A 24,388-nucleotide genomic window follows, 5' to 3' on the forward strand; every position below is an offset into this window, starting at 1 on the left:
AGAATCTGAATATTAAAAGATGCAAAAATGATTGTTACTCACTCTGGCCTTGAGAACCATGTCTCTTGTTGGAGGCTGGGGACTGTGGCAATAAGAGCTTCCTGCAGTAGTTTGATGAAGAGGAGGAAGCATCACTCTTCACAAGGTCAGGTTGTGTTGACTGAGAAACGCAATCATACTTTCACTCTCTCACCTCACTGCTGAAATGTGACAGAGTACACAGCTGTATGGTAATCATACAGCTATGCCCCTGTCTCCAGAAGGATGTGAGTCAAACAGTTTACATAGACTAAATGTCAGATTAAATCAAGAGACCAAAATTCTGACTAAGGAAAAGACAATGAAAGCACTGCAAGAGGTTAGTAAACTCCATAAACAGTTTTAGTACTGCATTTTAACTTTGACTTTTAATTTGGTGAAGACATTGCCCAGAGCTTTCTGGTCTGAAAACTACAGTCTCAATAATAAATCCTTTCACTAGGAAAAATGCAGATGTAACAAACAATGAAAGATCATCAGGAATGTGGTTCAAACTTGATTTTTGTTACACATTTAAAATTTTACTTACAAATTTACTGATATGTAGGCAGAATTAACAGCCAGTGTTCTTCCTCAACAAGATAACACTCAGTATGAAGCTTATAAAGAGTATCAGATGCTTTTTCCTCTTCTCTTGAACTATCTTAATTCATCTTAAATACGTCAAGAAGTGGTACAATCTACAGAGAAGTGAATTTTATTGAGAGAGAAAATGACAACCTAAAAATTATTTCTACTGAGAAAGGTTGAGTATCTTAAATTCCCCCCTGTAATAACACTTAATTCAATTCTCTGCTATCTGTCTTATGCTTTCCTTAAAGATGCCAAGATACTTAACTTTAAAATTGTCTTAAAAGCATACATAAGCAGTGTATGGCAGTTTTTCAATTCAAATGACACAGAGGTTAAGAGTAAAAAGTAAAAACCCACCCATTCCCCATCCAATTCTATACTTAATTAATTAGACTATCTGAAACTGTCCTTGTAAATATTTACACTTCTCAATGTATTTTTAACGAATGATAAATACCCTTTGTAACCTCCATTCTTACTGATATAACATGGAAATTATTCCATGTCAGCACATGCTGACTTTTCAGTCACTCTTTGTAATCATTGCAGAGCAACATAAAATATGGATTCTACTAATATTTATTTTACTTTTCTATATTTTAGGTTGTCTTCAATTCTTCAATTAATAATGTTGCCCTGAACAGAATATAATCTGACATAAATACTGGCTCACTATCAATAACTTTTTATTCCTAGAAGTAGAATTGTTGGGTCAAAGTTACATGCATTTTATATTCTGATAGGTACTATCCTCCAGAAAGTTGAACCCACTTATGGGTCCACCAACAATGCCTATAAGAGTTCTATTTTTAGTATGTTGCCAGAGCTAGACAGATCCAATCTTCTTAATTGTTCAAATCTCATTGGTAAAAAGTATCTCATCCTTATTTTTAAGTTACAGTTTCCTAATTTGTAATGAATCTTAAGATTTCTTTCCCCAGTGCTTCATAGACATCTATAATTTTTCCATTGAATTTCACATTCTCTATGCTATAATTATTATTTGCATTACATCTACACAGAGTATAAGCCCCCGAAACAGTATTACAAATTATGCTTTAAACAAAGAAATAATATTTTTTAAACAAGGAAATAACATAATCTTTTATATTTACCCACATATTAACCATTTTCAATATTCTTCATTCCTTCCTGAAGACAGGAGTTTCTACTTGCTCTTATTTTTCCTTGGTCTATAGAAGCTGCCGTCGTATTTCTCCTAATACATGATTCCTGGTTATAAATTTTTTTATCTGAAACTTCTTTTATTTCATTTTCATCCTTAAAGAATACATTTCCAGCATATAGAATTCTGGCTTCAGTTATTTATCATTTTAAAAATATTATTCCATTTTCTTCTGTCTTTCATAGTTTCAATGAGAAGTCAGCCATAATTCAAACTGGTGGTTTATTCTTTTTTTTTTTTAAATTTTTATTTCTTTAGTTTTGGCTGTATTGAGTCTTGCTGTTGCACATGGGCTTTCTCTAGTTGCAGAGAGAGGGGGCTACTCTTCGTTGTGGTGCACAAGCTTCTCATTGTGGTGACTGCTCATTGCGGTGACTTCTCTTGTTGTGGAGCACGGGCTCTAGGTGCATGAGCTTTAGTAGTTGTGGCACGTGGGCTCAGTAGTTGTGGCTTGCAGGCTCTAGAGTACAGGCTCAGTAGCTGTGGTGCACGGGTTTCATTGCTCCATGGCACGTGGGATCTTCCCAGACCAGGGATCAAACCCATGTCCCCTGCATTGGCAGGAGAATTCTTAACCACTGTGCCCCCAGGGAAGTCCTTTATTATTATTTTTAATGTAACATGCTGTTTTATTTTCTAACGACTGTCAAGAATTTCTCTTTATCTGTAGTTTCCAGCAGTGTGATCATAATGTGCCTAGGTATGGTTTTCTTTGCATTTTTTCAGTTTGAGGTTTGCTGAGCTTCTGGTATACTGAAAAAATTTTATGTCTATTGCCAAGAGTGCTTTCAAAAATAACCCTCAAACCTGTGCTGTACAGTAGGTCCCTGTTGGTTATCTATTTTAAACATAGCAGTGTGTACAAGTCAACCCCAAACGCCCAATCTCCCCTCCCATAACCATAAATTTGTTGTCTAAATTTGTGAGTCTGTTTCTGTTTTGTAAATACGTTCAATTTGTATCATTTTTTTAGATTCTGCATATAAATGGTATCATATGATATTTGTCTTTGTCTGATATACTTAACTTAGTATGATAATCTCCAGGTTCATCCATGTTGCTGCAAGTGGCACTATTTCATTCTTCTTAACGGCTAATATTCTATTGTATATAAGTACCACATCTTCTTTATTGATTCATCTGTTAATGGACATTTAGGTTGCTTCCATGTCTTGGCTATTGTAAACAACGCTGCAATGAACATTGGGGTGTGTGTATACTTTTGAACAATGGTTTTCTCTGGATATATACTCAGGAGTGGGATTGCTGGATCATATGGTAGCTCTATTTTAGTTTCTTAAGGAACCCCCATACTGTTCTCCATAGTGGCTGTATTACTTTACATTCCCACCAACAGTGAAGGAGGGGTCCCTTTCTCCACACCCTCTCCAGCATTTATTGTTTGCAGACTTTTTTTTTTTTTTTTTTGCTGTATGCAGGCCTCTCACTGCCGTGGCCTCTCCTGTCGCGGAGCACAGGCTCGGGACGCGCAGGCTCAGCGGCCATGGCTCACGGGCCCAGCCACTCCACAGCATGTGGGATCCTCCCAAACTGGGGCACAAACCCGTGTCCCCAGCATCGGCAGGCAGACTCCCAACCACTGCGCCACCAGGGAAGCCCTGTTTGCATACTTTTTGATGATGGTCATTCTGACTGGTGTGAGGTGATATCTCATTGTCTTATTTATTTTTTTAAACATCTTTATTGGAGTATCTCATTGTCATTTTGGTTTGCATTTCTCTAACAATTAGTGATGTTGAGCATCTTTTCATGTGCCTCTTGGCCATCTGTATGTCATCTTTGGAGAAAAGTCTATTTAGATCTTCTGCAAAGTTTTTTTTGTGATATCGAGCCACATGAGTTATTTGTATATTTTGGAGATTAATCCCTTGTCGGTCGGATTGTTTGCAAATATTTCCTCCCATTCTATGGGTTGCCTTTTTGTTTTGTTTATGGTTTCCTTTGCTGTGCAAAAGATTTTGAGTTTAATTAGGTCCCATTTGTATATTTTTGTTTTTATTTCCATTACTCTAGGAGGTGGATCAAAAAAGATCTTGCTGTGATTTACGTCAAAGAGTGTTCTTCCTATGTTTTCCTCTAAGAGTTTTAGAGTGTTCAGTCTTACATTTAGGTCTTTAATCCATTTTGTGTTTATTTTTTGTGTATGGTGTTAAAGAATGTTCTAATTTTTTAATATGTAGCTGTCCAGTTTTTCCAGCATCATTTATTGAAGAGACTGTCTTTTCTCCATTTTATAGTCTTGCCTCCTTTGTTGTAGATTAATTGACCATAGGTGCATGGGTTTATTTCTGGGCTTTCTATCCTGTTCCATTGATCTGTATTTCTGTTTTTGTGCCAGTATCATACTGTTTTGATGATGGTAGCTTTGTAGTATAGTCTGAAGTCAGGGAGCCTGATTCCTCCAGCTGTTTTTCTTTCTCAAGATTGCTTTGGATATTTGGGGTCTTTTGTGTTGCCATACACATTTTAAGATTTTATGTTGTTGTTGTTCTAGTTCTGTGAAAAATGCCACTGGTAATTTGATAGGCATTGCATTGCATCTGTAGATTGCTTTGGGTAGTATAGTCATTTTGACAATATTGATTCTTCCAATCCAAGAACATGGTATTTCTTTCCATCTGTTTGTGTCATCTTCTATTTCTTTCATCAGCATCTTACAGTTTTCAGAGTACAGGTCTTTTGCCTCCTTAGGTAGGTTTATTCCTAGGTATTTTATTTTTTTGATGTGATAATAAATGGGATTGTTTCTTTAATTTTTCTTTCTGATCTTTTGTTGTTAGTGTATAGAAATGCAACAGATTTCTGTGCATTTATTTTGTATCCTGCAACTTTATTGTATTCATTCATGAGCTCTATTACTTTTCTGGTAGCATCTTTAGGATTTTCTATGTATAGTATCAGGTCATCTGCAAACAGTGACAGTTTTACTTCTTCTTTTCTGATTTGGATTCCTTTTATTTCTTTTCCTTCTCTGATTGCCGTGGCTAGGACTTCCAAAACTATGTTGAATAAGAGTGGCGAGAGTGGACATCCTTGTCTTCTTCCTGATCTTAGTGGAAATGCTTTCAGTTTTTCACCATTGAGTATGATGTTTGCTGTGGGTTTGTCATATATGGCCTTTATTATGTTGAGGTAGGTTCTCTCTATGCCCACTTTCAGGAGAGTTTTTACCATAAATGGGTGTTGAATTTTGTCAAAAGCTTTTTCTGCATTTATTGAGATGATCATATGGTTTTTATTCTTCAATTTGTTAATATGGTGTATCACATTGATTGATCTGTGTATATTAAAAAATCCTTGCATTCCTGGGATACATCCCACTTGATCATGGTGTATGATCCTTTTAATATGTTGTTGGATTCTGTTTGCTAGTATTTTGTTCAGGGTTTTTGTATCTATGTTCATCAGTGATATCGGTCTATAATTTTCATTTTTTGTGATATCTTTTTCTGGTTTTGGTATCGGGTGATGGTGGCCTCATAAAACGAGTTTGAGAGTGCTCCTCTGCAATTTTTTGGAATAGTTTCAGAAGTCTATGTGTTGACTCTTCTCTGATTGTTTGATAGAATTTGCCTGTGAAGCCATGTGGTCTTGGACTTTATTTTGTTGCAAGTTTTTTAATCACAGTTTCAATTTCAGTACTTGTGATTGGCCTGTTCACATTTTCTATTTCTACATAGTTCAATCTTGGAAGATTGTACCTTTCTAAGAATTTGTCCATTTCTTCTAGGTTGTCCATTTTATTGGCATATAGTTGCTTGTAGTAGTCTCTTATAATCCTCTTGATGAGTCTGGCTAAAGGTTTATCAATTTTATCTTTTCATAGAACAAGCTTTTGGTTTCATTTTTCTTTTCTATTATTTTCTTCATCTATATTTCATTTATTTCTGCTGTGATCTTTATGATTTCTTTCCTTCTACTAGCTATGGGTTTTGTTTGTTCTTCTTTCTCTATTTGCTTTAGGTGTAATGTTAGGTTGTTTGAGATTTTTCTTGTTTCCTGAGGTAAGACTATATTACTATAAACTTCCCTCTTAGAACTGATTTGCTGCATCCCATAGGTTTTTGATCATTGTGCCTTCATTTTCATCTGTCTCTAGGTATTTTCTGATTTCCTCTTTGATTTTTTCGGTGATCCATTGGTTGTTTAGTAGCATATTGTTTAGCCTCCACGTGTTTGTGTTTTTTACAGTTTTTTTTTTTCTTGTAGTTGATTTCTAATCTCATAGCCTTATGGTAGGAAAAGATGCTTGATATGATTTCAATTTTCTTAAATTTACTGAGGCTTGCTTTGTGGACCAGCATTTGATCAATCCTGGATAATGTTCCATATGCACTTAAGCAGAATATGTTTTCTGCTTTTGGATGGAATGCTCTTTAAATAACAATTAATTCCATTTGGTCTAAAGTGTCCTTTAAGGCTTGTGTTTCCTTATTGATTTTCTGTCTGGATGAGATGTCCACTGATTTAACTGGGGTGTTAAAACTCCCCCACTATTATTGTGCTGCTGTCATTTTGTCCTTTTATGGCTGTTAGTATCTGCCTTATGTATTGAGGCACTCTTATGTTGGGTGCCTATATATTAACAATTGTTATAGCTTCTTCTTGGATTGATCCCTTGATCATTATGTAATTTCCTTCTTTGTCTCTTGTAACAGTCTTTATTTTCAAATCTATTTTGTCTGATATGAGTATTGCTATTCCAGCTTTCTTTTGGTTTCCATTTGCATGGAAGACCTTTCTCCATCCCCTCACTTTCAGTTTGGATGTGTCCCTAGATCTAAAGTGGGTCTCTTGTAGACAGTGTACAAAATAAGACTGGTCTTATATTTTGTATCCATTCAGCCAGTCTACATCTCTTGGTTGGAGCATTTAATCCATGTATATTTAAGGTAATTATCGATATGTATGTTCTTATTGCCATTTTGTTAATTGTTTTGGGTGTGTTTTTATAGGTCTTTTTTCTTCCCTTCCTCTTTCGTTCTCTTCTCTTGTGATCTGATGACTAACTTTAGTGTTGTGTTTGGATTCCCTTTTATTTTGTGTGTGTGCATCCATTATAGATTTTCGGTTTGCAGTTACCATGAGGTTTTGATGTGGCCATCTATATATAAACAAGATTGTTTTCAGTTGCTGGTCTTTTAATTTCAAGTGCATTTCCAATATCCTGCGTTGTGCTTTCCTCATCTCACAATTGCTTATTTTGATATCATATTTGTGTGTGAATGATTTTCTACCTTTATTGTATGGTTGGCTTTACCAGTGAGCTTTTCTATTCATAATTTTCTTGTTTCTAGTTGTGGCCTTTTCTTTTTCACACAGAGAATTTCCTTTAGTATTTGTTGCAAAACTGGTCTGGTGGTGCTGAATTCTGTTAGCTTTTGCTTGTCTGTAAAGCTTTTGATCTCTCTGTCAAATCTGAATGAGAGCCTTGCTGGGTAGAGTATTCTTGGCTGTAGATTCTACCCCTTCATCACTTTATATTGTGCTGTTCCCTACTGGCGTGCAGAGTTTCTGCTGAGAAATTAGCCAATAACCTTATGGGAGTTCCCTTGTATGTTAATTTTGCTTTTCCCTTATTGCTTTCAATATTTTTTCTTTGTCTTTATTTTTTGTCAGTTCGATTACTATGTGTCTCAGTGTGTTCCTCCTTGGGTTTATCCTGCCTGGGACTCTCTCTGGACTTGGGTGGCTGTTTCCTTTCCCATGTTAGGGAAGTTTTCAGTTATTATCTCTTTAAATATTTTCTCAGGTCCTTTCTCCCACTCTTCTCCTTCTGGGACCCCTATCATGCAATTGTTGGTGTGTTTATCCCAGATATCTCTTAGACTGTCTCCATTTCTTTTCATTCTTTTTGCTTTATTCTGTTCCATGGAGTGAATTCCCCCATTCTGTCTTCCAGCTCACTTATCCATTCTTCTGCCTCAGTTAATCTGCTTTTGATTCCTTCTAGTGCATTTTTCATTTCAGTTATTGTATTGTTCATCTGTTTGTTTGTTCTTTAGTTGTTTTAGGTCTTTGTTAAACATTTCTTATATTTTCTCTATCTGTGCCTCTATCTTTTTCTGAGATCTTGGATCATCTTCAGTATCATTACTTTGTATTCTTTTTCCAGAAGATTGCCTATCTCCACGTCACTTAGTTGTTCTTCTGGAGTTTTATCTTGTTCCTTCATCTGGGATATATTCCTCTGCTGTCTCATTTTGTCTGGCTTTCTGTGATTGTGGTTTCCATTATGCAGGCTGCAAGGTTGTAGTTTGTCTTCCCCTAGTGGATGAGGCTGTCTAAGAGGCTTGTGCAGGCTTCCATTTGGGAGGGACTGGTTCCTGCCCACTGGTAGGTGGAGTTGGGTCTTATCCCTCTGGTGGGCAGGGCCAAGTCATGGAGTGTGTTTATCAGGTAGCTGTGTGCTCAGGAACACTTTAAGCAGCCTGTCTGCTGATGGGTGGGGCTGTGTTCTTGCCCTGTTGGTTGTTTGGCCTGAGGTGTCCCAACACTGGAGCCTACAGGCTATTGTGTTGGGCTAGGTCTTGCTGAGAAAATGGTGGCCTCTGAGAGGGCTCACACCAGTGAGTATTCCCCAGAATTACTGCTGCCAGTGTCCTTGTCCCTGCAGCTAACCACAGCCACCCCCCCACTTCCACAGGAGACCCTCCAGTACTACCAGGTAGGTCTGGCCCTGTCTCTTATGAGTTCACTGCTTTTATCCCTGGGTTTTGGTACATATGAGACCCTGTGTGGACCCTCCAAGAGTGGAGTTTCTGTTTACCCCAGTCCTGTGGAATTCCTGTGATCTAACCCTGCTGGACTTCAAAGCCAGATTCTCTGGGGGTTCCTCCTCCAATTGCCAGACCCCCAGGCTAGGGAGCCTGACATGTGGCTCAGAACTTTTACTCCTGTGGGAGAACTTCTGTGGTATAATTATTTTCCAGTTTGTGATCATCCACCTGGCATGTATGGAATTTGATTTTATCATGATTGCACCCCTCTTACAGTCTCATTGTAGTTTCTCCTTTGTCTTTGGATGTAGGGTATCTTTTTTTGGTAGGTTCCAGTGTCTTTTGTTGATGGTTTTCAGCAGTTAAATTTGATTTTGGTGTTTCTGCAAGAAGAGGTGAGCTTGTGTCCTTCTACTCCACAATCTTGTCTCCCAATCTAGTCTCCAGAGATTTTAAAGAGCTATGAATTAGTAAAAAAAGTTCATTCAGAGTTATAGCATTTTAATCTAAATTAAAAATATAAAGGCAAAACAGTTTTTTAATGGGAAAGGTAAAGAAGAGCCAGATCATCAATATAAAAATTAAATGCCAATTTCTTCATTTACTTAATACTTTTTTAATAAAGACAATTAATCCATTCTCATTTATATAGTGGTAACATGGATATCCTTAGATTTAACTTTTTCTATTTCTATTCATTTAAAAAATTTCTTTCTCTTAAAATTACAGATTTTTGCAAAACGGATATTATTTCTCTTTCATTTTTTTTTCATTTGAAAGTGTGACCTTTTATTTCTATGCTACTTATGGTTAATATTTACATTTAAAAACTGTTTTAACTTTATAACACATGTTTTCCTAACAATGACAAAAAGGAACTATCTGCAACTTCTCTTCCCACCAAAATAAACTTTTCAGCATGTGGAGGCAACATGACGCAAAGTCAACTTTCCTTCTGGTTGTACAGAGAATTAGGTTTATGGGCAAAGGAGTTTGCTGCTGGGTCCTACTCTACTTCTTCCTTTTTTTTTCATATTAACAACTTACTTTTTATTTTTGAATATCACAAACTTCAATCAGAATACTTTAAAAAATATTATTCTGCATGCGCTTAACAAATTTGACAAAGGGCAAGGATCCAGTTGACTTGTATTATGCTATGAAGTTTGAATTGAACAGCCAATTCACATATATTTAAAACTGTTAAGTACAGGTAGCCATGAACACTTCACTGCATTAATCTGACAGCATCCTACCTCTAGGCACACGTTCATGTAACACTACTAGCAATTACCCTGAAGCAGAGGCAAAATGGAGATGGAGGAATTGCCCCACAAAGCAAGTTTAAGGGATTAAACAGCGTCATCATCACTACTGAGGACAAAGCTGCTGCCTGTGGACAGGGGCCCTTCCTCCTTAACATTACCTAAACCACCTGCAGTCCCTCTCTCATCAGAATCTTCAAATAACTTGTCACTGGAATTGTCATCAAACAACTTCTCATTGGAATCTTCATCTTTGAACATCTTTTCATCTATGTCTTCATCTTCCTTTACATCTACATCTTCCTCATCTTCGTTTCCATCTGAATCTTCAAACACCTTTTCATCTGCATCATCTTCTTCATTCTTTTCATTTGCATCTCCCAGCCCCTTTTCTTATGCATCTTCTTTGTCCTCTTTTTCATCCGACTCATCGTCAAATACTTTTTCATATGTTTCTTCCTTCTCATCTGACTCTTTGTCAAATTCCTTCTCAGAGCCTTCTTCATCACACTTTCCTGGAGCTGTCATCTTTGAATTCTGGTTTTTCAGAGTCATTTTCTTCTAACTCTTCTTCAGAAACGTTTTCATTAAATTCCTTTTCAGAGCCCTCTTCCTCAAAACATTTCTCAAGGCCGTTCTCTTTTAACTCTTTTTCAGAGTCATCTTCAAATTGCTTTTCTGAGCACTCTTCAGACCCTTGTTCTGAGCTGCTGTCTTCAGCTGCCTTTTGGGGGCTGGCCTCCTCCTCAGACTCCTGCTCAAGGCCATTCTCATCAGGATCCGTTTTGGGTCTCTTCTTTTTGGACTCTCATTCAGGGCCATTCTCTTTTGACTCTTTTTTAGGACTACCCTCTTCATGCTACATCTCGGGGCTGCCTTCTCTGGACTCTCCATTGGAGAAGTCTTCACACTCTCTTTTGGGACAGCCTTCCTCAAAGTCTCTTTTGAGGCAGCTCTCTTCAGATTCTTTTTGGGGACAGCCTTCTTCAGCCTCTTTTTCAGGGCCACTTCTTTTAGCATCTTTTTCAGAAGCAGCTTCTTCATCTTCTCCCCATCTTCTGTTTTTTCAAACTTCTTTTCATCTATAAGTTCCTCAAATGCCATTTCAGTTGCAGCTTCTTGAACATTCATTTGAGATGTGCCAGGGTGCTCTGAAAAATGCCTAACTCTAGAAGGCCCCACCCTTCTAGAGCACAGAAGGAATTTGAAAGCTGAAGGCCTCTGTTGGCCTCAGGAGTGTTGAGGAAAGCCTCCCATCCTCTCAGCCTTTCCTCCCTTTCTCTTGTGGTCTCCTCCACCTGATAATCTGTAGTCCCATCACACACTTGGGCAGTGATTTGATGGCCACCAAACCACATTCCATTGAGGGTTTGAACACAATAACCAACTTCCTCCGGGTCCCTATAGGACACAGGCCACACCATGAGGGTGCCTATCAAAGAGAAGGAGCTTCCTAATTTGTCCAAACTTTGAACACTCTACTTGAAGGTCTTCTCTGATCTTGTTTGGCACCAGTGGATCATGCTCAAAATCCATACGATGGAACATATTTTTGATGATGACAACTTGCTTGTGGTGTATTCAGGCTGGGCCAGCTCTTCTCTCAGGTCTCCAATCCAACTGCTTTTGTTGCATAGACAACCTTTTCTTGTAGTCTTTGCACTTCTTCTTATTCTTTGAGGTGTCATATTCCCCTTTCAGTTGAAACTTTGCCACCTCCATATGTAATTTGTAGTCTCTAATTTCATCTTCATCCAAAAGTTTTAATGCGAGATCCACAGATTCTCTCTTCAAATAACAGCAAAGTCCATCTCCTTTAAGATTTCCTTGATTATCTTTGTAAAGCTTGACCTTAAATTCTTGTTTGAAGATCTCTCATAATAATGCACAACTTGGACATGAGCTGTATAAATTCATCCACTATAATGTCTGGAGGCAAATCAGACACATATACATTTGTATTTCTGTCTTCAACATGAAACCATCCTGATTCAGCCTTTCTCTTTTCTCCCCTCTTTTTGGGAAACTGGGTTTGGGAGTTTTTCTTTGCAGAGGTTCTTCTGTAGTCCTAGCACTGACATCTTGGACACTCGCAGTAGAACTAGATGCACCATCATTAGAAAATCCATAATTGGCCTGATATGTAGCAATAAAATCTTCAGTGATCTTGGGGAACCAAGCCTTCTTGTCCAGGTCCCATTCATACGGGGTGTCAGTCGGCTGCTGCCCGAAAGAATTGGTTTCTCCATTGGGATCTTTCTGCGTATCACAGTCCTTGGTGTCTCCGTACAATTCTTGCATTCGCAACTGCTCATCAAACTCGTCATTCGCATCCAAGTTGTTGCCGTTCATGTTGACGACTTAGCCCAGGGGCAGGGTCCAGGCGAGCAAAGAGGCCAAGCTGACGCTGGTTCACCCTGCCAGGTCTTGCCGCCGCCGCTCGATCCAGAACACGGCAGGAGCACACACACGAGCTGCCGCCACCGATCAGGTCTGAGACGACTGCGGCTCCCACGGCAACGTACAGAAACCACTTGAAAATGGAGGCCCACTTAGGCTGGTGCAGTCACCATTGTCCCCTACTCTGCTTCTTAGTCCAACTCCACCACCCCCTCCCATGGAAGTTAGCTCACTTTGGTAAGAGAGTCTCTTATATGTTTTTGGCTTGAGGCAAACACTGGAGGCTGCTGCTTCCACATGGAGATAAGTACCATTGTGCTTATTACACTATCCTTATGATACATTTCCCAGTTAACTACTCAAAAACTATTCACACTCAAAGCCTTTATGCCTCTGATCTTAGTGTTAACACATGGGTCCTAGTCTAGTCTATTCTTTCCCTGTATTATTAGTGGTTCCTACAGCTCTGTTGGATTTTAGCATCAATTTGATCCCATTTATATATCTTCCCAAAATTCCTAAATGCTTTGGGCTTACCAGTTTTCGTGCTTTGTTGTTTCATATTTTTACATTTCTTCTAGCATCTTAATGTGATTTTAGGATAAGGGAGACAGGAGCGCATACATTTAGTTAGTTACCTTCCTTTGAATGAATATTTACAATTAAAAACATCAAAACAAAACTTCAAAACTCATATTAATAAAGATGGTTTTATTGAGTTATAGGAAAGGGCACATAAAAATCAAATATTTGATTAAAATTTAACCCTTTACTCAAAACTAGAAATTTAAAATATTAATAAGTAAATTTTTAGCAGATGTCTAAATTGTTAACCACTTATTAATTATTTAAAAACTTTAAGGCAGATATTTACTTATGCACTGAATCCCAAATAGGTAAAAAGAATAATCACCCAAAGTTTGTTATCAATTAAAACAAATTAAAGTTAGTACTTAATTAAAGAAAACTTGTTGCATGTTAAGGAAATATAGCACATGCTTAATGTCAGTTCCCTGTCCCCATTTCATATTAAAGAATCACATACTCTCCTTTCATTTCTCCTAAGCAGCATAGGAAAATCCCATATATAAAAAAGCTTAAAGTTTAATCTTCCCTAATACTATCTGATCATAAATTTCTTTGGTCAATGGAATGTATGATTTTTTCAACTTATCCATGAAGTAAAGTGGATCAGAAATTTTCAATGGACTAAATCCTTCTTCCACCAACCGAAACTTCTGTAGTTTGAATGTTCCTGTTGTTTCCATCTTTTCCTATAAAACAGTGACCAGGATTAGTGGAGTCAGTCAATATTATGCATAATATACAAATAAAATATTCAACAATATAGACTGTAATATTTAATGAAAGCATTTTTATATCCAGTGACCATCTCTATTTTCACTACTAATAATTTAATATTAGAAATTTTAAAATGCTCTTTAGAACATTTAAATCTTTACCTTGATTTTCCTGTGAGCTTCATTCAACATATAAGAATTATGAATATAGTTAATAACTGATTACAAATATGTCTAAAACATATAGGTTTATCTCTTCAATCCAATGTCAAGGCAATATTATGTACAAAGAATGCTACTAGACGGCAAGAAGATAAAAGCTACAAAAGACAGCAATCTATTCCATAAGGCAGAATACTGCAAGAACCAGAGGGGGTAAGGAATGATCTAAAACTTGGGTTCCCAAACTATGCACTGAGGTGCCTCATAGTACCTCAGTGAATTGACAGAGTCCCCACAGGATATTTAAAACTTTCAAGGTAAACCCAGTGACATCTGTTGTCACACTACCAACTACTTGGTCAAGGTAGTTCAGTTTCAATATTAGTTTATGATACCTTGTTTTCAATGATGTCATATCTTTGAGAAACAGGGTTTTTGGTGGTTGCTATGATAAAAAGCAAGTATAACCAAAAATCAAGGTGGAATATGGAATTAGTCTGGCCCTGTTCAGCACAATCTAATTCCAACATTTGAGGAGCTGTGCAATGCCCAACTTATATCTCCTTAATACATGTGGTTATTTAAATATGAAATAAAAGCATTTTTCTTTCCACTTATATGCATTATTTTTTCAAACAGCAACTAATTTATTAGACCTAAATAGTTATTTTGCTTTGCCCTAAGTACTGAATAAATGAATGTTTAGGTATTTGTTTTGGCCCAAGAGTGCCATGAATTAACTACTAAGACACTAAAGATGTTATGAACTGAGAAAGTTTAAGAATCTTTGCTTTAAGAAATTTAAAGGAGACAAGGATATTATCTCTGTGGTAGTTTCAGGCATAGGGAAGCAACCTTGTTTTAAGTCAGATGACATGCAGGGTCCATACAAGGTTCTAGGAATAGTTTGGCCATTTTTATGCATCCTTCTGAACGAATGCAACTAAGTCAACTTTTCTTTGAACCTTCTTCCCTGATCTCATCCTCTACCCAACACTGTCATCACAGAATGAGATGTAACTGTGTAAAAACACATATTCTTTTCTCTTTTTAAAAAATTAGTTCACATTATACAATTTGACAGTCTGCCTTCTTTAAAAAAAAAAATTAACCTGGTATGTTTCTCCAGGTTAGGTAATTTTCATCAAAATGGCACTTTTTAATGGTTTCATAGGATCTCATCTAATTATATATGTTAATTAACCTTACTCTTATTCTTGAACTTATATAGAGAATATTAAAAAATTTTACTACATAAGTAATAACACTTTATATATAACATTTGTTCATCTTTAATTATGTCCTAAGGGTAAATTTCTGGAAATGAAATTACTAAATCAAAATATATGCAAATTCTAAGAGCGTGATCACATATTTACCAAATTATTTTCAAGAGAGATGATAACAATTTGTGTTCCCAGAAGCAAAATGAAAGGACCAGTTTAATTTCATCTCAGCCATACTGAGTAATATCACATTTAAAAATTTTTTGTAAATTTATTGCTGAAAAGAATCCTTTTTAAATTTGTGCTAAACAGATCTTTAATAAGATAGTTGTCTTATTCATTTTGTCAGAAGTAACTTATATGTTTGCAGTGCTTATATCAGATCATTTATTATAATTCATTAAATAATTTTAGTGCCGGGGCTTCCCTGGTGGCACAGTGGTTGAGAATCTGCCTGCTAATGCAGGGGACACGGGTTCCAGCCCTGGTCTGGGAGGATCCCACATGCCGTGGAGCAGCTAGGCCTGTGAGCCACAACTGCTGAGCCTGCGCATCTGGAACAAGAGAGGCCACGATAGTGAGAGGCCCGCGCACCGCGATGAAGAGTGGCCCCCACTTGCCACAACTAGAGAAAGCCCTCGCACAGAAATGAAGACCCAACACAGCAAAAATAAATAAATTAATTAATAAACTCCTACCCCCAACATCTTCTAAAAAAAAATAATAATACTTTTAGTGCCAACTAAGTGTCATTCATAGTGCTAACTATAGTAAATACTGTAATAAACATAACACTCATGGGCCAAGTTCTTTTAGGTGTTTAATGATCCTAAAATATTTTCTAAATTTGTACAAGATTGATTTAATCTTACAGAGGAGTCCTGTGACAAAATATTTCTTCTGCTTAACGACAGTGAATTTTAAGTTGCCCTTGGAGGAAAATGTTTAAAATATTATTTGATCCATCAACTTTCTACTCTACTAAGAATTAAAATCCATTCTTTCTGGGGCAAGATGGGAGGGGCAGGAGGGAGCTGGGTGTGGTTATAAAAGGGTAATGTGAGGGAGCCTTGTGGTGGTGGAATTGTCCATATCTTGACTATGGTCATTGATACATGAAGCTACACAGGTAATAAAAATGTATAGAGCTTAATACACACATACACACAAATGAGTACAAGTAAAACAGAGGAAATTTTAATAAGATGAGTGGATTGTATCAATGTCAATATCCTGTTTGTAATCATTTACACAGGCTCTCTCTGTATTATTTCTTACAAATGCATGTGAATCTACAATTATTTCAAAAATTTCAATTAAAACCATGTTACTTCTTTTTCATATTTAGCTACCTTTATTATTTCAGAGGACTGCTATGAAAATAATGAGACAATATATGTAAAAGCTCTTAAAATATTATGTAAATGTAATATGTATTTATGACAGTTTAGATGATGTGTCTCATTGGCCAAGCAGTGACTTGGCCACAAGGATTACCCAGCAAATGCTTTAAAAAAGAATATTAAGTCAGCTATTGCTCTATCAGGGATGTAACAGTGATATGACAAACATATCCAGAAAAGTTCTATGTGATTGGATGTTAAGAGATGATGAGGGCTAGCTTTGGGAAATTATATTTGAGGCACAATATTAAATGAATAAATAGCTGGATAAATGAGAAGGCAGAGTTACCCAGGAGCTGAGAAATTTCGTTTCCTTTTTATTGGACTTTACTCTAGCAGCCTAACAAGAGAAAGCCCACCTCTCAAAACCAGTGAGTTCAGAATTCCTGCAAAATATAAGGTCCCCGAAGGAGACTGGACAGAATGAAGATAAAAAATTAAAGGCAGGGGCTTCCCTGGTGGTGCAGTGCTTGAGAGTCCGCCTGCTGATGCAGGGGACATGGGTTCGTGCCCCGGTCCGGGAAGATCCCACATGCCGCAGAGCGGCTGGGCCCATGAGCCATGGCTGCTGAGCCTGCATGTCCGGAGCCTGTGTTCCACAACGGGAAAGGCCACAACAGTGAGAGGCCTGCGTACCGCAAAAACAAACAAACCAAAAAAACAAACAAAAAATTAAAGGCAAAATTGCTTAAAGCCAATTGCCCTGAGGGTCTACGCACATCCTGCAGACACTTTGATGTCAGCTTGGTGGAACCTAATTTTAGGTACACAGCACCAAATGTCTTCACAAAGCATGAAGGCATGTGTAAGATATGGGTTTGGCTTGCCACCATCACTGGGACCCTCATCTATCTGATTGAAGAGGAGGAGAGCAACAAGTAGGACAACAACAAAGACTTCCTAGCATTTTATTGTCCTCCCTTCTATAATTAGGCTTCAAATATGGCATAAATTAGCATCCCAATGCTTTTCATTGTTCTTGAAATTTTCTAATAAAAATAAAATGCACCTATTATCTAAGCGGTAAATATTATTTTATAACTAAACCATCTCCAGATTCCTGGTCTTAAATTTTATGGGTAGGTAAAATTACCTGAATTCTTAAAAATTGTGGGCAGGCATAAGCTGGTAAAAATGTTACAACTTGTTCATAAACTTTTTCCAAGTCTAAAGACATATTTGGTTTTAAAGTTATAGAAGCCATTCCTGCTTTTCCTTCATAATCTGAAAAAAAAAGTTTGTAATAGCATCAGTTTTACAAGTGGTAGGTGAACTTTTTAAAAAATCCAGTTAATTACACACTAATTGTTACAAATATAGACATTACATCTATTGCAGCAATAACAATGCAACAGTAGCATAAATGAGTGGGTCTTTCCGAGCATATGATCTACTCCCTAGAAATGATTTAGGAGAAAGGAAGTACAGAGTCTATGTTTAATTGTTTACACTACAGAAACGAAATAGATGGAATAGAAAACACCATAAGTGACCCATAATATGTATGCATCCTGCCACTATTATTATAAAATATTAAGAGGAAACATTTTTTAAGGCAAATATATTTTAGAGAAATGTCCATGTTAAGCATCAATGCAAAAAATAAAGGGTATTATTCAATATATTCAAGTTAAGAAACTAGAGGCAGGTATTTCCACAACTAATTCCACAGATCGCTGTTTATCATGCCACCTTTTTTCCAGGGATTTGGAATCTCTTGTAGCATTTTCCCAGCACCCAGTGCCTGTCTATTAGAGTTAATATCCTCTTTCTTTGCCCCCCTATCCAAACATTCTCACACTCAGTGTCCCCTGCACCTACAAACATTAATTGGAAAATACTGTCATTTGTTTAAAAAAAAAAAAGGCAGTAAAGGGGAATAGCTGTCCTGTGATTTCAAGTTGGTCACTTTTCTTTGCCATTTTCACCAACGTGAGACAATCCTCATAGGCATACTTATAACGATAAATGAGGCCAACCACATTTTAAAATAATTTCTGAAAAAGATTCAACTTAACTACAAGTCAGTGTTATTAAACATTTAAATTAGAACATGTTCCTATTTAGTGGTATGTATAAACTCTAGTCATCAAGAGAAAAATAATAGACCATTGAAAAGCTGTAAATATTCTAGCAGTGAGTCACTGATCAGAGTTTTCAAGATCTGCTTAGAAATACACACATACATTAAAATGCAGTGGGTACCTTTCCCCTGGTGTGACCATGAAGTTTGCTAGCTTGGTCTAGGGCATTACTTGCCAAGCCAAAACTAAGATATTTATTTTAATATGTGAAAAATGAAATGCTGAGTTAATAAAATTGTTGCAAAGTGAAAGGAAAGTGGCACATTCTGAGAACCATTTCCAAACCTGAAACATATTCATACCTGGTACAGCCACACCATAGACATTTGTGTCCTGTATGAAATCCAACATTCCAACAATATCGGCAACCTCTGTGGTTGCAACATTTTCCCCTTTCCATCTAAACAAAAAACAAGTTCCAGTTAGTTACCTATACTTGAAGAATGAGGTGCCCAGCTTTAAGTTTTAGTGTCTTGCATTTGGCTCTGTGCAAGTACCTAATAATAAAAAATAATGGCAGTTTTCAAAATGAAAAACATTTCTAAGGAAGAACTTTTTTGAGAAGTCAACAAAGTCGGTATCTGTTTTTTATTTAAAATTACATCAGTATTGTTTTTTATTTACAATTACATTATCAGTGTCTCATTGGTATCAACTGCTACTGTAAAAGGGTTTTTTTTAATATGTCATAAAAAATAAGATAACAACAAATCCCTCTTTGTTTTGTACTATAATAACAGTGAAGTACAAAGAAAGCATTCTCTATCTCTAATGACAGAAAAAACTGAAAGGAAAGCTATAGTTGTCTTTTGGTGTACTGACCCCCTTTAATTTCTAGGAATTAACCCCTTTGGCTCTTTTAATGCATATGAATGTTTTAATTAAAATGAATTGACGGGCTTCCCTGGTGGCGCAATGGTTGAGAGTCCGCCTGCCTATGCAGGGGACACGGGTTCATGCCCCGGTCCGGAAAGATCCCACATGCCGCGGAGCGGCTGGGCCCGTGAGCCATGGCTGCTGAGCCTGCGCGTGTGGAGCCTGTGCTCGGCAACGGGAGAGGCCACAACAGTGAAAGGCCCGCGTACCGCAAAAAAAAAAAAAATGATTTTACATAAGGTGACCTCCTAACATGACACAAAGAAGGTGAGGAAATATAATTCATTTATTCATTCAACGTTTTTGGACTGTCTACTGTCTGTCCTCTACTGTTCTATAGTCATTGATTAGTAAAGCAAAATAAATTCATAAGCCTAAAATAACCCTAAGGAATTAAAAAAGCAAATATAAGAAAGGGAAATTTTGCTGTTTCACTATTTTTGCCATTAGGTAAAGAATTAGACCATATTTGACTAAATTGGTTTTCTGTTTTAACCCTACCATTTAGACTTCACATCAGCCTGCCTGTATCATATGCTAAAAAAAAGGAGCTCACTGATTTGGACCCAAAAGATTCGTTAAGATAATTACAAAAATGACATCAAAATGTAACTTATGTTTCAATCTAGAAACAGATGGGCAGTGAATTTTTAAACTGGTAGACATTACTGAGATAAAAGCTCTCCGTTCCCTGAAGGTAGGCAGCAGGTGGTGTATGTTTCCACAGAGCCTCACTCAGAGCAGGGTTCACAATCACGGAGCAAGCTTTGCAACCGACGCTATTTCATACCTGAAAGTGTCTCCAATACGGTCCCAAAAATAAAGGAAATTCTCCTGGTCTTGGACCATTAAATCTCCAGTGTTAAAGTAAACATCTCCCTTCTTAAAAACATCACAGAGCAATTTCTTTTCTGTTTGCTTCCTATTTCCAGCATAGCCAAAGAAGGGATTCTTTGCATTCACTGGAGAAATGAGAAGTCCAGGTTCCCCTGGGAGAGAGGTATTTTCAGTGATTTGATTAAAACTATTATTACACACACCATGCATGTACCTAAGTTACATATGACCAACACATCCAGTGTAGCTTATATTACTTTCCTCTGAACTTATTTTTATTATATTTGACATCAATTACTCTGGGTGTCTAAATCTAACACCGTTTCACGGACTGCCAAAGCACAAATCACTTTGGAAAAGCTAACAAAAAGGAAACTGAATATAAAGAAAGGAATATTAAATTTATTTTACATCCTGGGTGGATACAGCAATGGCCACTTTTTTTGATTATGTAGATTCTAACACTGATAATAATGACAACTATATAAATAACAACTACAATAATAATTTTAAATAAGATTATGATGGTGGCAATATTTATTTATTGGGCACTTACTATGGAGCAAGCCCCAAGAGAAATGCAACTGTCACCTTATTAATTTTTCAAAGAAATCCTTTGAAATTGATCATTATAATCCCTATTTCACAGGAAAGGCACTAGGGTACAGAAGAAGGAAGTATGTTAGCAAAGTCCAACAGATAAAAAGGAATGGATCTAGAACTCAAATTCAAGTCCCTATGATTTTTCTGTACAATATTATCTCTGATTTAATAAATATGTTATTAGAAGCTTAAGAATATGTTTTATTCCTCTGGAATGTTACTCTGGAAATCCTCAATGGACAGGAGATAAGCCACGAAATTTATTAGTTTTAATTACATTTAGACACATTATTTAAAATAATTTTTAATCAGACTTATTCAAGTTAATCAAGATACTACCCAGCAATCAACAAGGTAAAAAACTACTAAGAGTAGAAGACAAAGGGGAGCAGCAATCACTTCCCCAGAAGATTTCAAGGCCATTGCTGACTTGTTTTGGCCACTGTGAAGAAAACTAACATCTATGTGATGGGTTAGATGAGGCTGTATTCCAGCAAACTCTAAAGCGATTTATGTCATTTTAACACTCTCTTTTCAATTCTTATTGCTCCCACTCCTCTGGACATTATGGGTTCCAAGGGCACACATACCACTGGCCAAAACTAGCCTGCCCTGACTCAGCAGGGACCCCTCACTGTCACTGTCATCACGGACACCATCATTAGCATCGTTAGCATAATCACTGCCATTGCTACACTTATTGAGCACTCTCTGGGTCACTATTCTGAGCACTTTACATATGTATCCCATCTCATCCTCATCACAAACCTGTAAGACAGGGCCTCATATCGTATTCATTTTACAAGTGAAATTGAGGAAGAAAAAGTAATTTGCCCAATATTACACAGCTGCCAAATGTTGAAGTTGGAATGTTTTTAACCAGGTCCATCTGACTCCAAAGGCTGTCCTCCCTCGCATATCCCATCCATCTACATCCCCTATATACATTTCAGAATTTTCTAAGCCTCTTATATTTCCCTTAAAATTTATGTTCTTTATTTTTCTTCTTCAGGACACAGGTGATAGTTTCTTCACTGACAAATTAATTATTACAAATACTTAAAAAGGTCAGAGTGTATACTTATCTTTCCCTCCCAGGCATACTTTATGAAAGACACAATGCTTTAATGTAAAATAAAATTGAGCAATCCATAATGAGAATTACAAAATTGTAAAGCAAATATTTGGGGACAATCTGTTTTTGAAAAACCCTGAGGTTGCATAAGCAGTTCTGGGATTCAAGTTCCAATATCAGATATTATTGTAATTGTAATAAATAAAACACACTAGAAAAGAGTGCTTAAATAAAGTTCTTTGCAATCTCCTTAGAAGTGACTTTTTTCTTAGATGCTGTCTATAGAGTTGAATTAGAGAAATATATTTGATAAATGCTCTTGAAATTCAGAGGATTGGGAAATTTGTTTTTTAAAAGACAAGGCTTATATTTTTGTCCAATCTTTCAGCTACCAGGAAAACAACCCAAACCCCAAAACCAAAACAAAGAAACCCGGGTCTGTGACCTTTATCTCCATATTTGAAGTCATCTCTGAAATGTAGTTTAAACATATTCTGAGGCAGTAAAAAGTAACTTTGGCCTGATTCTTTCAGACTGGATCTCAAACCAATTCTAAGGGCACATCTCTACATTTAATTTTCTAGATTGATTATATGCAGCCGCATGTTAACTGGGGCACTTGCTTTCATTAAAATTTCTAACCCAAAACTATGAGAAAGACTAGCCTGGTGGAGGGGGAGTGGGAGGAAGAAGAGAAAGGGAGGGAGGTAACTGGCCACATGACAGGCCCTCCAGAGGGCTCTGCATACATTATCTCATTAAACTATCAACAATCACCTCCCGAAAGAAACACTGCTACCTCTACTCTGCATATGAAGAAAATGAGACTCAGACAGGTTAAGTGGCCTACCCAAAGTTGAACAGTTTCTAAGTGTGAGAGCCCAGATTTGAATCCAAGTCTGTCTCACTTTCCACTATACATAGAATCATAAATTGCCATTCATTTTTGTATTATATCTTGGTGGTACAGGACATCAGACATATGCCAGTGTAAGAGTGGTGGATTAAGAGAACTATAAGCCCACAGTAATCACTTTAAAATTTTCGTAATTACCATCTGAGTGACCCACGTGGGGCCTCTAACTTCTAATAATTAAAGCATTCTACCTGCATTAAAATTCCAAATAAGTCACTTATTAGAAATAACCACTCTTTCTCTTCTAAATTCAGTAATTAAAGAGAAATTCAAGAACTTTGCCTGAGGAGACATCTTCAAATACAAGAATCTTACCTTTTTTCACACGACTACACCAGCTGTGTTCATTTCTAATGGGTTCATCTTTCTGAAAATCATACTTTATCAAGTCAAAAGTGAAAAAAAGCTGCAAAAACAGAATGAAACAAAAACAAGATTTAGTTATTTATTTGTGCAATGACATCTCCTGGTAGTAGATTTAAATCTCAGTCAATTGAAATACAGAATTAGAATGTGGATTTATTAAAACAAGTAAGCTTTCCTGGTAAAAAGTTAAATAAATATTTAAAAATCAAAACTGAAGGTGTTAGTAACCAGCGCTCATGTACTGGCATTTACTTTCACTTCTTTTATGTTGCACCTTACCTTAGAAAAGCCTTACTAATTCTAATCTTTTCTTTTTAAGTTTTTTCTTTTTTTTGATGTGGATCACTTTTAAAAGTCTTTACTGAATCTGTTACAATATTGCTTCTGTTTTATGTTTTGGTTTTCTGGCCCCGAGGCATGTGGGATCTTAGCTCCCCGACCAGGGATCAAAATCTTAGCCACTGGACAGCCAGGGAACTCCTCTAATTTGAGTACCAGGAAGCAATCCCTGCACGAAATCACACACTCTGCTAACTATAGTTAAGAGGACACTTTCTTGCCTTCTCTTTTTTGCAATCTTTCAAACATCCCTTGAAATGGAAAGTTTTAATAGAACTAAAACGTCAACTATGTGAATGCAAGGATTGTGTTGTGTATTTTAACTTACCATCCCTTGTAAAGGGACTAGATGCCTCAAAAGTACTTGTTTTTGTCACTTACTTAGACCTTTTCCCCAGGCCTTTCAACTTAATGTCCTTAAACTAACCCTCAGTACTTCTGTACACAGTTGTGGTGTAAGATGGAAATTTGTTGGAACATCCTCATCACATCAGGAAACAAGCTAATTGGACATCTCTCCTTGACCCCCAATATTTCCAGTTCCCCTGCTCTTGTAATGTTCATATTACCATGTCATGCAGATTCACAGATCCTCAAAATCTGACCCTGGGAGAGAACTGCAGATTGGTTCAATCCAACTCCCTCATTTCATGCATAAGAAAATTGAGGTTTTCCCAATCAATTAAACAAGCAATCTTATTAAGCTGAACCAGCACATAGTAAACTAAAATGGAGGTGATAAAATGAAGTGAGAAAAAATAATTAGGAAGGACAAACAAAAGAGAGAAAGAGAGAAGAAGGAGGAGCATGAGGAGAAGGAGAGAAACAAATAAAGAACAAATGGGAAAATACGAATAAAATTAATGAGATAAATGTAGTAGTATAATTTATTATCAAAGACTAAACAAACATCTCAGGAAAGTCAGCATGTAACTACAATCACAATTCATTCTTTGAATTAAAATACAAATGAGAGCAACTAATATATATATTTTAT

At 36.7% G+C, this 24,388-nt stretch overlaps 1 protein-coding gene and 1 pseudogene across 1 annotated transcript in view; both read right to left on the reverse strand.

Annotated features, from left to right (window-relative positions):
• Positions 1–9,890: 9,890 nt before the first annotated feature.
• On the reverse strand, positions 9,891–12,155 carry LOC112407761 (HIV Tat-specific factor 1 pseudogene; annotated as a pseudogene).
• Positions 12,156–12,901: 746 nt separating this feature from the next.
• Positions 12,902–24,388, reverse strand: part of SLC27A6 (solute carrier family 27 member 6) — a 60,275-nt gene continuing 48,788 nt past the window's right edge. The window contains exons 7-11 of the mRNA XM_024757190.1: positions 23,002–23,092; positions 20,046–20,244; positions 18,682–18,779; positions 17,389–17,519; positions 12,902–13,477 (exon numbers count right to left, since the gene is read on the reverse strand). Coding sequence (XP_024612958.1) covers positions 13,301–13,477; positions 17,389–17,519; positions 18,682–18,779; positions 20,046–20,244; positions 23,002–23,092 — 696 coding nt within the window. The 3' untranslated portion in view covers positions 12,902–13,300. The remainder of the gene's footprint in view (positions 13,478–17,388; positions 17,520–18,681; positions 18,780–20,045; positions 20,245–23,001; positions 23,093–24,388) is intronic.

Source organism: Neophocaena asiaeorientalis, unplaced genomic scaffold (genome assembly GCF_003031525.2).
Source record: "Neophocaena asiaeorientalis asiaeorientalis breed wild unplaced genomic scaffold, Neophocaena_asiaeorientalis_V1.1 scaffold149, whole genome shotgun sequence".
Classification (NCBI taxonomy): Eukaryota; Metazoa; Chordata; class Mammalia; order Artiodactyla; family Phocoenidae; genus Neophocaena; species Neophocaena asiaeorientalis.